This window comes from Muntiacus reevesi, chromosome 8 (genome assembly GCF_963930625.1).
Source record: "Muntiacus reevesi chromosome 8, mMunRee1.1, whole genome shotgun sequence".
Lineage (NCBI taxonomy): Eukaryota > Metazoa > Chordata > Mammalia > Artiodactyla > Cervidae > Muntiacus > Muntiacus reevesi.
In genome coordinates, this window is record NC_089256.1 from 82885308 (window position 1) to 82900726 (window position 15419).

General features: G+C 35.9%; 1 protein-coding gene across 1 annotated transcript in view; it reads left to right on the top strand.

Annotated features, from left to right (window-relative positions):
* IFT80 (intraflagellar transport 80) overlaps positions 1-15419 on the top strand; it is a 113873-nt gene that overhangs the window by 17137 nt on the left and 81317 nt on the right. The window contains exons 4-5 of the mRNA XM_065942678.1: positions 8616-8726; positions 10473-10541. Of these exons, the coding sequence (XP_065798750.1) occupies positions 8616-8726; positions 10473-10541 (180 nt within the window). The remainder of the gene's footprint in view (positions 1-8615; positions 8727-10472; positions 10542-15419) is intronic.

The following is a 15419-nucleotide window of genomic DNA, read 5'->3' on the forward strand; positions in this document are numbered from 1 at the left end:
GAAATATTGTGTGAAAGTGTTTAATACAGTGCCTAGTACTTACAAGATTGACTCTGAAAAGAGCTAGACTTGTTTACCTCTGATGATAAAATGAAGGGTTGACTTAAAAAAAACTTAATTTTGGTATAATTTCACATTTATACCAAAGTTGTGAGAATTGTACAAATAATTCCTGCATATTCTTTATTCATATTCACTTATTGTTAACATTTTGTCCCATGTACTTTATGATTGCTACTCTTTTTCTCTCTCTCCTGCCCCCAACACATACTTTTTTCTGAAACATTTGAGAGTAATTTACAGACATGTCACTTTAATCATGTATCAGTGTAGTTCAGTTCAGTTGCTCAGTTGTGTCCGACTCTTCACGACCCCATGGACCACAGCACACCAGGCCTCCCTGTCCACACTCCCGGAATCTACTCAAACTCATCTCCACTGAGTCGGTGATGCCATCCAACCATCTCATCCTCTGTCGTCCCCTTTTCCTCCTGCCTTCAATCTTTGCTAACATCATGGTCTTTTCCAATGAGTCAGCTCTTTGCATCAGGTGGCCAAAATATTGGAGTTTCAGCTTCAACATCAGTCCTTTCAATGAACACTTAGGACTGATCTCCTTTAGGATGGACTGGTTGGATCTCCTTGCAGTCCAAGGGACTCTCAAGAGTCTTCTCTAACACCACAGTTCAAAAGCATCAATTTTTCAGTGCTCAGCTTTCTTTATAGTCCAACTCTCACATCCATACTTGACTACTGGAAAAACCATAGACTTGACTAGGTGGACCTTTGTTGTCAAAGTAATGTCTCTGCTTTTTAATATGCTATCTAGGTTGGTCATAACTTTCCTTCCAAGGAGCAAGTGTCTTTTAATTTCATGGTTGCAGTCGCCATCTGCAATTTTGGAGCCCCCAAAAATAAAATCAGTCACTGTTTCCACTGTTTCCCCATCTATTTGCCATGAAGTGATGGGACCGGATGCCATGATCTTAGTTTTCTGAATGTTGAGCTTTAAGCCAACTTTTTCACTCTCCTCTTTCACTTTCATCAAGAGGCTCTTTAGTTCTTCACTTTCTGCCATTACAGTGGTGTCACCTGCATATCTGAGGTTATTGATATTTCTCCCGGCAATCTTGATTCCAGCTTGTGCTTCATCCAACCCAGCATTTCTCATGATGTATAAGTTAATTAAACAGGGTGACAATATACAGCCTTGACATACTCCTTTCCCAATTTGGAACCAGTCTGTTGTTCCATGTCCAGTTCTAACTGTTGCTTCCTGAACTGCATACAGATTTCTCAAGAGGCAGGTAAGGTGGTCTGGTATTCCCATCTCTTTCAGAATTTTCCACAGTTTATTGTGATCCACACGGTCAAAGGCTTTGGCATAGTCAGTAAAGCAGAAATAAATGTTTTTCTGGAACTCTCTTGCCTTTTCGATGATCCGTCGGTTGTTGGCAATTTGATCTCTGGTTCCTCTGCCTTTTCTAAAATCAGCTTGAACATCTGGAAGTTCACGGTTCACATATTGCTAAAGCCTGGCTTGGAGAATTTTGAGCATTACTTTACTAGCGTGTGAGATGAGTGCAATTGTGTGGTAGTTTGAGCATTCTTTGGCATTGCCTTTCTTTGGGACTGGAATGAAAACTGACCTTTTCCAGTCCTGTGGTCACTGCTGAGTTTTCCAAATTTGCTGGCATATTGAGTGCAGCACTTTCACAGCATCATCTTTTAGGATTTGAAATAGCTCCACTGGAATTCAGTCACCTGCAGTGGCTTTATTCGTAGTGATGCTTCCAAAGGCTCTCTTGACTTCACCTTCCAGGATGTCTGGCTCTAGGTGAGTGATCATACCATCATGATTATCTGGGTCATGAATATCTTTTTTGTACAGTTCTTCTGTGTATTCTTGCCACCTCTTCTTAATATCTTCTGCTTCTGTTAGGTTCATTCCATTTCTGTCCTTTATTGAGCCCATCTTTGCATGAAATGTTCCCTTGGTACCTAACTCTAGGTGAGTGATCACACCATTGTGATTATCTGGGTCATTAACCATATATACTTCAACACATTCCCAAGGAATAATGATTTTTCTGTTAACCACAATACATTGATCAAAATCAGGAAATTTAACACTGATATAATATTGTTATCTAATCTACAGTTTGTATTCAAATTTTAGCAAGTGTCCTAATTATGTCTTTTATAGAAATTTTTTTTTTTTTCTTGTAAAGAATAACACATTGTCTTTTGTCATATCTCACTAACTTCATTTAATCTGGAGCAAATCCTCCATCTTTCTTTTATGATCTCGACTGTTTTGAAGAATATGGGCCTGTTATTTTTATAGAATGTCCAATCAATTCACTTTTGTCTGATGTTTCTTTATGATTAAATTCAGCTATACATTTTTAGCAGTAATACTTAAGGCATCAGAGTGGAAAATTCATAATTCTGGTTTGACCCCTTACTGATGATGTTAACTTTGATTACTTTGAAAGTTTGTGTTCACTAAATTAATCTACTGTAAAGCTAATGTTTTTCCCTTTTAGTAAATAATTTCTAAATGGATACTTTCAGACTGTGTATAAATATTCTCTTCCTTGTCAAATTTTCTCCCACTACCTTAGCATCTAAGACTCTTGGCTGAGTCATTTATTACTAAGATGGTTGCCAAATGATATTTTTTAAAGTGCCATAATATCTTTTATATTGATTAGTTGGTATTCTACTTCAAGGAAGAGCCTTCTGTCTTCTGCTCATTTGTTTATTTGTTTTCTTACATCAGATTGGAGTCATAGATTCTTATTTTATTTCATTTTTAAGTTATTCATTATTTTTTATAGTTAGAGGATAATTGCTTTACAGTGTTGTGTTGGTTTCTGCCATATGACAACATAAATCAATTTTAACTATGTATGTATATCTCTCTCTCCCTCTCCTCCCTCTTGAGTCTCCCTCCCATCCCACCCCCCATCCCATCCCTTGTTTTATTTCTTGAGCATCCTATTACTATCATTTACAATTTTTAATGTTAAAATTGCCCCAGATTTGGCCAGTTGGAACTCCATGAAGCAAGGTCAAATGAATTTTTGTTTTGCCGTGGGGGTTGTGTTTCCTCATCTTTTGAGCACTTTGCTGGCACAAGATGTTCCAGGCTCATTTCGTACTTTCCCAGTCCCAACTTCCAAATCAGCTGTTTCTCCAAGGAGACGTGTTCTTTTTGTGTGTGCCTAATGATATCTAAAAGCCAAGGTGAGACTGCTAGGTGTGTGCATTTCAGTGGGATATGTTTGCCTCACGGCCCTCTTATTGGGCGGAGCTAAGAAATATATGTTAAAAACATATATATTCCTCCCTCCCTCCCTCCCTCTCTCTCTACCTTTACTTCCTCTCCCTTCCTCTGCATTTACTTTGTCTCCCTTCCTCTACATTTGCTTCCTCTCCCTTCCCTCCCTTTACTTCCTCTCCCTTCGCTTTCTCTCCCTTCCTCTCCCTTTACTTCCTCTCCCTTCCCTCCCTTTACTTCCTCTCCCTTTGCTTCCCCTCCCTTCCTCTCCCTTTACTTCCTCTCCCTTCCCCTCCCTTTACTTCCTCTCCCTCCCTCTCCCTTTACTTCCTCTCCCTTCCTCTCCCTTTACTTCCTCTCCCTTCCTCTCCCTTTACTTCCTCTCCCTTCCTCCTACACTTCCCCCCTCCCTTCCTTCCGTGGTTCCTTCCGGACAGAAGCCATAAGCCAACGCTGATACTACCAGTTCTAGTTCAGCACTGCGGGGTTCATTCTAGTCTTTTTTCTCAGTACTTGGAAACAGTGTGGAAGCTTGGCGGCGTTACTATCAGTGTGTTTACTCACTTGTTCAGTTCTGCAATACACAGGAGGTGGTTTTAGAATTGCTAATCTGTACAGTTTCTAAAAAAAATGAAAGTTTAACCTTTGCTTTTGTGCTTGTGTGCTTAGTTGTGTCCGACTTGTGACCCCTGGGCTGTAACCCCCCAGGCTCCTCTGTCCATGGAATTTTCCAGACAAGAATACTGGAATAGGTTGCCATTTCCTTCTCCATGAGAAACTGTTTTTTATTTTTAGGTTGATTACAAAATAAAATAAAAATAAGGTAGCCCAGCACAACTAGATGTGGGAAGAAGAGAGAACCAAAGCAGGGTAGTTGAGTCTTTTCTCCCAGGTGGGATTAGGAATATCTTGGATCTTGTGAAAGAGAAAGCAAAAGATGATAGTTCAAAGGAAAAAAGTGGAAGAGTGAGACTGGAAACAGAATCCAGAAATAAAAATGAAAAATGAAATGAAAAAAAAATATTCAAAAACAGAAGAAAGTGGATGCCACTGGTAGGTGGTTGGTCAAGGGTTTCCTGCCAGATAACCATCTGAGATCATTTTATATATGGATGCTGTGTTCTCTGTTAATCAAATGCTATAAAAGAAGTATTATTCTGGTTTGAAAATACATGTAATATGAGATCTACACTCTTAACACATTTTTAAGTGTATAGTACAATATTTAATAATTTTATATATATTATATATGTAAAAACATGGAGAAACATATAAACTTGGAGAAACATATACATATATATAAACTTATATAATTTTGTGTAACCACAGTGTTTTACAGCAGATCGCTAGACCTTTTCACTTTGTATGATGTTAACCCAATGCTTAAAATTTTTTTCTTCAAAATTTAATTCATTGCTTAGGAGTTTCCCTCTTGTAGTTGGCACCAACTTCCTTCTGTTGACTTTTCTCTTCCCAGACTGGCAGAAAAGTTTACAGATTTTGGAGTTCATCACTCTTCCCTTTGTTACACCCTCTCCATCTTCTGTGTTAGTGGTAACATTAAAAAAAAAAAAAAGTGGGATTTGGGGGCACATCCTGAAGTACATAAAGCAGACGTTTGCCAAGTATTTTGTCTCATCAATAATTCTCTCTTCACCATTATTACCTCTTTTTTTAATATTTCATGCAGCTGTATCCTACTTTTTAGAGGTGATATTTCTTTAACAATGTGTTAAAAGATTTATATTTAAAGAAGAATTATTTGAAATGCATTAGGGGAACTGCTTTGTAAAGGAATTCTAGTATAAAATCTCTTGTAAATCCAATAAACACTCCTTAAGTTATATTTAGTGAAAGTTGAATTTTTTATACATTGTGTTAAATATCTTAAAGTAAGCCTTTTATTCTCTTATTAGTTATTAAGTACATTTAAAGTCCCACTTTAAAAAGAATTTTTGTATTCATTTCTTTTTATCGGAAGTTAGTGGTTACTGATCTCTTTGACTTTTTACAACCATCTGCCAAAACATTTCTGCTATAAAACAGTCTGCAAAAGTGCTCATGTGACCTTTTTTCTAATATCCTATTCCAGGCCTTCTCATGTTTCCATGGACATTTCTTAAGGCATTTCTAACTTTAAGAAATGTGTTTCATATAATTTTAATCTACTTCCTCTGTTCTTTTAAATAGCAGTTTCCTCTTTTTAGTTTATCTTTAATAATAAGAGATAAATTTTTTACCTTTGGCTGTAAATATCCATGTTTTTTACCCAAATCATCCACTGTTTAATCAATGAATTGCTATCAATTAAATAAATAAATGAATTGTTTTTATTCTCTTCCCAACCCTACCCTTAGCAAATAATTAGAGGTAATTTTTTTGGTCTCTAGTTTTTTGGTCTAGCATTTAAAAAAGTTTATAGAAAGGCTGAAGGAAGAAGACCCAAAACCGTTAAAGGAATAATTATGTTAAAATTTTTTTTAATGTATATATAGTTTTATACTTAGGCTTTACTTGGGTTGTGCTATTCAAGCAACGTGTAACAATCAGACAAACTACAAAGCCCAAGGATGTATTGAGTGCCAGTCTATGCAGAGAGCTGGCCTTAGTTGTCTCAGTGTGTGTCTTCTGTGAGGTTGTGGGAAGTAAGAATTCAGCATTTGTCAGAAAGTCAGATTACATATTTTAGGATAAGAAATATCAGTGGTCAAAGTACATAAAATTTCTAAATAGGTTGAAAATAAATTTATGGATCTTTCATTTATGGTTCAGGAGTTGCTTGGTTAATTTATTTGATGATAGATTCATACATGACATGTAGCAATTTAGTATGTGGGTATTTTGTGTTAGGCAGCATGCTAACATTTAGTGAAATAGACTTGGATAAAGTAAATATTGGCCACTCACTATATGTCATCTTTCTAGTTTCCTCTTTTGAAATCCACCCCCCTCATATTTTCTCTGTAAAGCAATGCATTAAAAAAATTATATCCAATTTAATTTTTTTAGTCTCATAAAGAGAATAATAGTACAGTTGAATTCAAAGTAATCTTATTACATTGAAAAGTGACCCAGAGGCAAATATAAAATTAAAAGGAAGATATGAGGAAAAGTAGATGGCACTGGTGGGTGGTTAGATGAAGGAAAGGGGTAGTTTATTGATGAGGGCCTGGAAAATAAGTGATCAGATTGAATGAGAAAAAAAAGAATGTCAAAGTCTTAAGTTGCTAAGTATGGTTACTGAGTTGGTTAAACTTAATGAATGCTGTTTATGTAAAAGCACTATCGCAAATAAAACTATGACTAAGACATGGCCCCTTGAAGAATCATAGCCCAATAAAAAAATGCTGCAACAGAGCTACAAATATATGCAATGTGTGTAAAATGGAGGAATGACTTTGTTGATGGAAATGGTTTGGTGGCCAGTGAAATAACCACAAGATGCTAGGTATAAAATATTTGAAAACCATCTGTATTAGAATTCTCCAGAGAAACGTTTTAAAGCCACCTAAAGCATCTGACTTAAATATATTTTTAATGAATTGTTAACATTAGTAAGAATCTCGAGAAGTCTTAAGTTAAAAATGAATTCAAACAAATCCTTTGAAGCAGAATTCGATTAGGCAAGCCACATTATTCTTTTACAGCAAAAAAATATATATATTTTTTATTTGGGGAAAATTTCTAATTGCACTTACAGTTGGCTCTCAGTATCCCTGGGGTTTGGTTGCAGGACCCCTGTAGATACTAAAATCTACAGATGGCCAAGTCCCTTGTATAAAATGGCATAGTATTTGCACATAACCTACACACATCCTCCCGTATACTTTAAGTCATCTCTGAAAGTGAAAGTGAAGTCGCTCAATGGCATGGGACTCTTTGTGACCCCATGGACTGTAACCCACCAGGCTCCGCTGTCCATGGGATTGTTCAGGCAAGAATACTGGAGTGGGTTGCCATTTCCTTCTCCAGGGGATCTTCCCAACCCAGGGATCAAACCTGGGTCTCCCGCATTGCGGGCAGACTTTTTACCCCCTGAGCCACTAGGGAAGCAAGTCATCTCTAGACATCTCTATACTGCTTATAATACCTAGTACAATACAAATGCTATGTAAATAGTTGTAAATACAATGTAAATGCTGTGTAAATAGTTGATGGTGCAGGGCAAATTCAAGTTCTGTTTTTGGAGCTTTGTGGGCTTTTTTGTTTGTTTTTTGGTAGGTTGAGTCCAAGGATTTCAGAACCCTTGAATATAGAGGACCACCTGTACTTAATTATTTTATTACAAACTATATATTACTAGACTTCATGATCATTCAAAACAACACTGCAATTGTTTTGGCTTCCTGTAGTACTTATTCTTTGTATAGTTGATTAGTTCCCTTGACATCTCTTATATACTTTGCTTAGGTCTTGTAATGTTGTAAGTCTTCTGCTGTTTGCCTATAAATGTGTGAACTTTTGATGAGCAACCAAATAACCTGTTTCTTTTTGTCTACCTGGTGCCTGGTACAGTGTAAAATAAGGAAACGATTTCAAAAATTTGGGATTATCCGTTAAGTTCATTAAAGAAGGAGGCATTTAGACTTGAGGTGACTCTAATAGTGTATACCTCAGTAAGTCAAAATCTAAGCCTTTAAATGAATCCTTCAAGGTTACAAAATTGAAACCAAAGGACAACCAATCACAGACAGCCAACTAGGCTTTAAGCTATAGTCAGTCAGTAATATCCTTAGTTTTGTCATTTTTCTGTACCTGAGCTCCTGTCAGTGGAGCATTCCTAACCACTTAAGGTTTGGCACTGCTGAATTGAAATTGATTTCTGTGCAAATAAATGCAGTATTTTTTAATATGCCTCAGTTTTTTTTTTTTAAACAGCGTTCAACTATTTAGATCCTTTCTTCTCCATAATTCCTTCTACAACCTGTTTTAAAAAAAACAGGTTATATAACTTTTCCTAGCTTTTCTATAACCGTTTAAAAAAAACAACAAAGCTTCAAAATTCTGCTTAAACAGAAGGCTTTGTTGATATTCCTCTTGGGTTCCTTTGACCATATTCCAGTAGAATTTTATTGTCCTTCTGAACTGTCATAGTATCATATATATATTCTCTCACACCGCTTGTTTCAAGGGTTTATAATTTTGCCTTTGTGCCTGTTTTCCAGTAGATTTGTGCATTCCTCAAGAGTAAGAATAATTATATTATTTGCCCTGTATCTCTGATACCTAGCACCATGCTGACTAATCTAATAGTTGGTACTCAACAGATGCTTGTTGATTGGAGAAATTAATTTAATAAAATAGATTTCTCAAGTATAATTTCTTTTAGGCAAATTTCATCTGGTTTCTAAGTTAGGAAGAGTGGAAAAAAGTGTGGAAGCTCACTGTGGAGCAGTGCTTGCAGGACGATGGAATTATGAAGGAACAGCATTAGTTACAGGTAAGTTATCTGCAGAAACGACATTTAAAATGAATTTTTTAAAGAAAAATTTCCGGAGGAACAGAATGTTTTAATTTAGCAGTAGTATCTTTCCTTGTCTAATAGCAAGTAATTGGCATAGTATTGATCTAGACTGCTATGTAATGTTATAATTCAGAGTGTCATATTAGTTTTCTTACATGGCTAGTGGAGAGCATTCTGTCAAGAGGGTTTTGAAATAATCAAATGTTGAGTAAATATAAGTTTTAATTCTTCAAAATATTCTCATTTAAATGTGTGTGTGTGTGTGTGTTACGCACGCACACATGCACATGTTAGTTGCTCTGTTGCGTCTGACTCTTTGCGACCCCATGGACTATAACTTGCCAGCCTCCTCTGTCCATGGAATTCTCCAGGCAAGAATACTGGAGTGGGTTGCCATTCCTTTCTCCAGGGGATCTTCCTGACCCAGGGATCAAACCTGGGTCTCCTGCATTGCAGGCAGATTCTTTACCATCTGAGCCATCAAAATTCAAAATTTTCTCATTTAATTTACTCCTTTCTGTCTCTCTTCTATCTCCTGCCCTATCGAGCATTTCTCATCTTCACCTGTTATATTAGATATCTATTGTTGTATGACAGATTATCCCCAAAGTTAGTGACTTAAGATAACATGTATTAGCTAACAGTTTCTGTGAGACAGGGAACGTTTAGCTGGGTGGTTCTGTCTCAGAATCAAGAAGTTGGATGGGGCTGCAGTCATATGAAGCCCTATTGGGGCTGGATGGTTCCAAGATGGCCCACTCACATGGCTGTTGGCACGAGGTCCTACTTCCTCTGTGACTCTATGACTGAGGCCTAACAGTTCCTTACAGCGTGCACTTCTCCATAGGGCTACTTGAATGTTCTTACAGCATGACTGCTGGAGATTCTCCCTGGGTGAATGATCCAAGAGAGAAGGATGGAAGCCGCAGTATATTTTATAACCCATCCTTGGATGTCATACTCCATCATTTCCACCATATTTTATTAGAAGCAAGTCACTAAGTATAGCCCAAACTGAAGGAGAGAGAAATTAAGCTTAAGTTCTTAAAAGAGAGAATAACAGAGAGTTTATAGTTATATTTGAAAACCATGACACCTGTCCCCTGGGCCTTTTGTAGGACTTTTATCAGTGAGTTGTCTCTTGTCTTGCCTGTTTTTTCAACTTCTCCTTTTCCAGTGTTTTTTGTTTTTTCCTTTTTCCCAGCATGTAAATGTGTTTAGATGCTATTTATCTTGAAAATTGAGGAAAAAGAAATAAAAAATCCTTCCTTTAATAAATAACTCTAGCTACGATTTCCTCTTTCTTTCCCTCTCAGGCAAACTGTTCAAAAGAGTAGTCTGTTACTTCACTCCATTCAGTCCCCAATTCCCTGGAATTTGGCTGTAACTCTTCTCATCACACTGAAAGCAGTTTTCTTAGAGTGCTTCTCGGATGGAGATGTCAGTGAAAATGAGAGCATTATTTGAATAATATACTTACAAATCTTCTAAGATTAAAGGAAAAACAATTATCGTCATGAAAGTTAGGCTACTTTGATAAAATTGTTTCAAAGTAATTTCAGGTAAATTTTTTAGTTGTGAAGCAGTGATGTATAATTAGAGAAACTTGTGTCTGAATTTTAAATGTGCATTAGTGTAGACAGAGCTGATTTTTGTATGTATATATAATGTTTACATATATTTCCTTTAGGTAAAATGTCAATTATCATTTTCTTTTTATAGTTGGAGAAGATGGACAAATAAAAATATGGTCAAAAACTGGAATGCTAAGATCGACTTTAGCTCATCAAGGTATGTATTATAAATGTCTTAACATTTTCCTGTAAAAATAGTCTAATGTAGTTCCTCAGATTGATTTTGGTCAGGTTCAAAATCTGAAATCTTTTACTTCTATTTAAACTTTTTCCTCTTACTTTCATGTTTCCTGATGGGCCATGGTGACTTTTATTTGAGCCCAGAAATATAAGAAATACTCAAGGACTTTTTCTTTGTTAGTGAATCTATAAAAATAGAGTTATAGGCTAGTGATTCTTTTTTGGATAACTCTGAAGCATTATGTGCATATTCTATCTGAAATAGCATGAGGTGTCTAATAATAATAGAATACATTCAATCTCCGTACTTAATAATTCTAATGACTTCTTAATATTTAGCACCCTTTCTGAATTGTGTTGCACATTTGATTTCAGTACTAATGAAGGGGAACAGAGACTTTCATGATCCAAAACTTGGTAAAATAAAACTGCTTAGAACAGCAGCTTGGTTTTCCATACTCACTGGGAAAAAGTGCCTATAAAATCAATCCAGAAGTCAGATTAATGTTGTCTTGAGCACATATCTGCTTTAGAGAGAAATTGCCAAAAAACTTGCAGACTGATCTTCAGAATTATATGATAAAGTCATATTGTGAAGCATCTCCAACAACTGACTTCCAAAAATTTTCAGATTTCATTTTTTAAATTATGTTCACTCTTAGGATAGTGTTAAAATAGTTATATTTCTTTAGCTACACATTAACCAAATGTTAGCAAAAGTAACCATAAGTGATATGTAGTGATTATCTCCTGAGGTTAAGTCTTTGGTACAGATAATTTTCAAATAGAATATTTAGCCATGAGTAGAAAATTCAGAGTTCATAGAAACATTCATGAGTAAATTTCAGTTAGGAAAAAAATATCAATTTATTGTTGCTTTAGTGATAAAGTATACCTTTAGAAAATAAATTTTATTTTCAGCTAATAAGAATAGGCATTTGCTTTTGGCTTTATAATTTTTGTTAGTGCTAATTATTTGGCATTCTTACCTTATGATGTCTGACTTACAAGCAACTACAGAATTCTTTTGGAGATCATTACCACCCCCTTAGAGCTGAGCCTGCAGTTATTTTCAGCTGTAGCTGCTACTGATACATACCCTTTTCCCCTTTCTTTTCTTTTTTACTAAATATGTTATCTAGAGAAGACACAGATCTTCAGAGAAATTTTGAAAGCTTATCTTTTTTACCATTACAATAATCTGAATTTTTGCCTGAGATTCTTCACCAGGTGTCATCCTAAGGCTCCTTTTCTTTTAAATTCTTCCTAGTCATCTCCTTCCCTTTGATTACCCCTGGGGTCTACCATTTTGGACTTCCAAAGTCTAAAGTTGAAACTTAGCCTAAGTTGCTTAACATAAACACTGTTAATGATAGAGGGTAGAAGACATAGCACTTTTGGTTCAGTGCTGTCATTTATCTGTATAATGGAAAACAGATTGCTGCTTATTTCACTCTTACACAGAAAATGCATTTAGAATTCCCAAACCTGCAGAGGAAGTTTAGAAGCCCAGTATATTCATGAATTAAGGACTTTTCATTCATCAAAGGTCACAGATGGCCTGTGTCCTGAATCTAGCCCACTAGCATGGTCCAGGCCCAGCATTAAAGATTAGGATATTTTACATTCTTTTATGGATCTCTTTGGTATCTTGAAAAATTGGAAGAACTGGCAACATTACGTCTGCTTTCCAGAATAAATACAATCAGCTGGAGTTCAGTAGTGGCTGTGCCACTTTTAGTTGGATTTTAAACTTCTCTTAGTTTTCTTACATTCCACATATAATAATTTACTCATTTATATTACATGGTAGAACACAACATAAACCTCTGAAGGGATTTGAGTTTGCATCTCCTATTTTCAATAGTGTGTGTTTGTGCTCAGTTGTGTCTGACTCTGCGATCCCATGGACTACAGCCAGCCAGGCTCCTCTGTCCCTGGTCTTTTCCAGGCAATAATACTGGAGTGGGTTGCCATTTCCTACTCCCAATTTTCAATAATAGTGATCATAAAATTTTGATTGTTAGCATATGCCTTGCAGGGAGTGCTTACATCTTTTTAAAGTATAAATTTTTAATAGATACTAATTCACATAGTTCAGAATTTGAAGTGTAAGAAAGGGTATAAAGTTATCTCTTAAGTACTACCCTTGTCTTTCATATTACCCCTGTCTTCTGGCCACCCAGCAAACACTCCCAGAGGCTTACTGCATCTACTACAATATGCTCCTTACTTGTTTTCACTTGAATTGTGAACTGCATTGAATATAGTTTCATATCAGTAAGTTAAAGTCTTCTTCAAGTTTTTTTTTTTTTTCAAAGTAAACATACCATTTTACATTCCCACTAGAAATATATGAAGGTTCCCGTGTCTCCAAATCCTCAAAACTTGTTACTATACTTTTATTATAACCATCCTAGTGACTGTAAAGTAGTATCTCATAGTAGTTTTGGTTTGCATTTCTCTTATGACTAGTGATGTTGAGCCTCTTTTCATGTACTTTATGGCTGTTTGTAGATCTTGTTTGGAGAAATATCTATTAAAATTCTTTGTGCATTTTTAAATTGGGTTGTCTTTTTATTATCGAGTTGTTAAGAGTTCTTTATGTATTCTGGTTAATAGACCATTGAATATATGATTTGCAACTTGGATATATGACTTCACCATTCTGTGGGTTTCCTTTTTATTTTCTTGATGACATCTTTTGAAGCACAGAAGTTTTTTTTAATATTTATTTTACTTTTGTCTGTGCTGGGTCTTTGTTGTGACACATGGGCTCTTCGTTGCTTCGTGCAGGCTTTCCCTAGCTGTGCAGTATATGGGCTTCTCATCTTGGTGGCTTCTCTTTTTGCGGAGCACAGGCTCTAGGGCATGTTGACTCGGTATTGTGGCCACTGGCTTAGTTGCTCCATCCTGGTCGATCTGGGACCAGGGATCGAACCCTATCCTCTGCATTGGCAGGAGGATTTTGAACTACTGGACAACCAGCGAAGTCTCTTAAGCACAAAAGTTTTGATGGAATTCAGTTTATCCATTTTTTTTTCTTTGATTGTTTATGTTTTGGTGTTATATCTAAGAAACTATTGCCAAATCCAAAATCATGGAGACTTATATCTGTATTTTCTTGTAAGAGTTTTATAGCTTTAGTGCTTACATTTAGGTCTATGATCTATTTTGAGTTAGTTTTTGTGTATGGTATTTATTTTGGAGAGGGATGGATGGTGCTTTTTTTGTTCATTCCTTCCAGATAAATGCATAAATAGGATTTTCTTAAAAGCTAAATTATATATTATGTCATATAGGATAGGTAATTTTAATTATGTATTCATTGAATCACGTAATGGTATTTTACACCAGCATTCCAAACAGCTCCAATTTCCTTAACATCAAATGCTATTAAATTGCTGATCATTTTTATCCTATCTGAATCTTGTTATTCTTCTTACTCAAGGTTTATGTTAACTATGAGACTAATGAGCAAAACTAAATTAGGTAGATTTTATTTAACCCATTAGTATTTCAGCTTAATAACTAGTATCTTTTTCTAGGTTAAAAATTATAAATTCATTATAGAACTGTGATTTTAATTTATGAATTTTTGGTCATTGTTGCCACCCACACTTTCCTAGTAAGCATAGACTTTTCCCATTTTATTTCTGGGAAAAATCATTGAAGAAGTTAAGTTGTAATGACATTAACCCTGAAGAAAAAGTCCCTAGTTATTTATAAGGTTTGTTTGATTTACTATAGGCTACAAGTTTTGAGGATAGTTATAAATATAATCTACTGAGAGCTAAATGCTAAACTCTCAAGTAAAATGACCAAGGCAGATGGAGGTGGGGGACTCAGAGCCCCTTTGAGGAGAAAAACTAAATTTTGACATAAAAATGAAATAACATAAGCCTGAATTACTCTAAGACTTGGAATTATGTAAATAATATTGAAAGCACTTTATGATTTTTTACTACATATTCATGTTAATTGTACTTATTCCTTGATGAATAGAAAAATTCCTGAATTCATTTCTTGATAATTAGAGGCAGTCATAAAGATAGAAAAAGTCATAGTCATCCCCTTCTCCAATGCAGAAAAAGCATTAATTCTCTTTTTTAGTGGGATAGAGGTAGAATTTGACTATGTTTAAAAATGATTCTTACTGGTGCCTATCAAGAGTTATTTTTCCTTATTAGAGAAAAGTAATATGTAGGCCAAGAATAATTATAATGATGCCTTAAGGCATTGTGGGAAGACAGGAAGGCAGAGATGAATGCTTTGAGGGGAGAGAAGGTATCAGAATACCTTCTCTGGGAAATACTGCAGCATCTTTTAACTAGACTTTGAAAGATAAAGAAATTAGGTAGGGAAAAGGGCTTGTTGACAATGCAGCAAAGCTCTGGAGGAAGTTAGATGATCAGAGGCACAGAGACAGACCAGCATAAGGCCTGGGAGTCAGGTGAGTGGGAGCAGACCCCTTGGGCCAGAGTGTAGGCTGTGTGAAGGATGCTACGGCCAGAGGGATCATTACACAGATAGCCTCAGACATTAAATGAAGGGGGTTGGAGTTTATACTTTTTAAATATTTCTTTTTATTTATTTGACTGTGGTCTTAGTTGGAGAATGTGGGATCTAGTTCCTTCACCAGGAATTGAACTCAAAGGCCTCCTGCATTGGGAGCAGGGAATCCTAGCCACTGGACCACCAGGGAAGTCCAGTTGAATTTTGTTCTATAACCATATAAAAATCTTTAAAAGATGAGCAGGATAGTAAGAGATAAAGCCTGTTTCTTTAGGTAGATTTTGTTGTTGTTTTAGTCGCTAAGTCATGTCTGACTCTTGGCAACCCCATGGACTGTAGC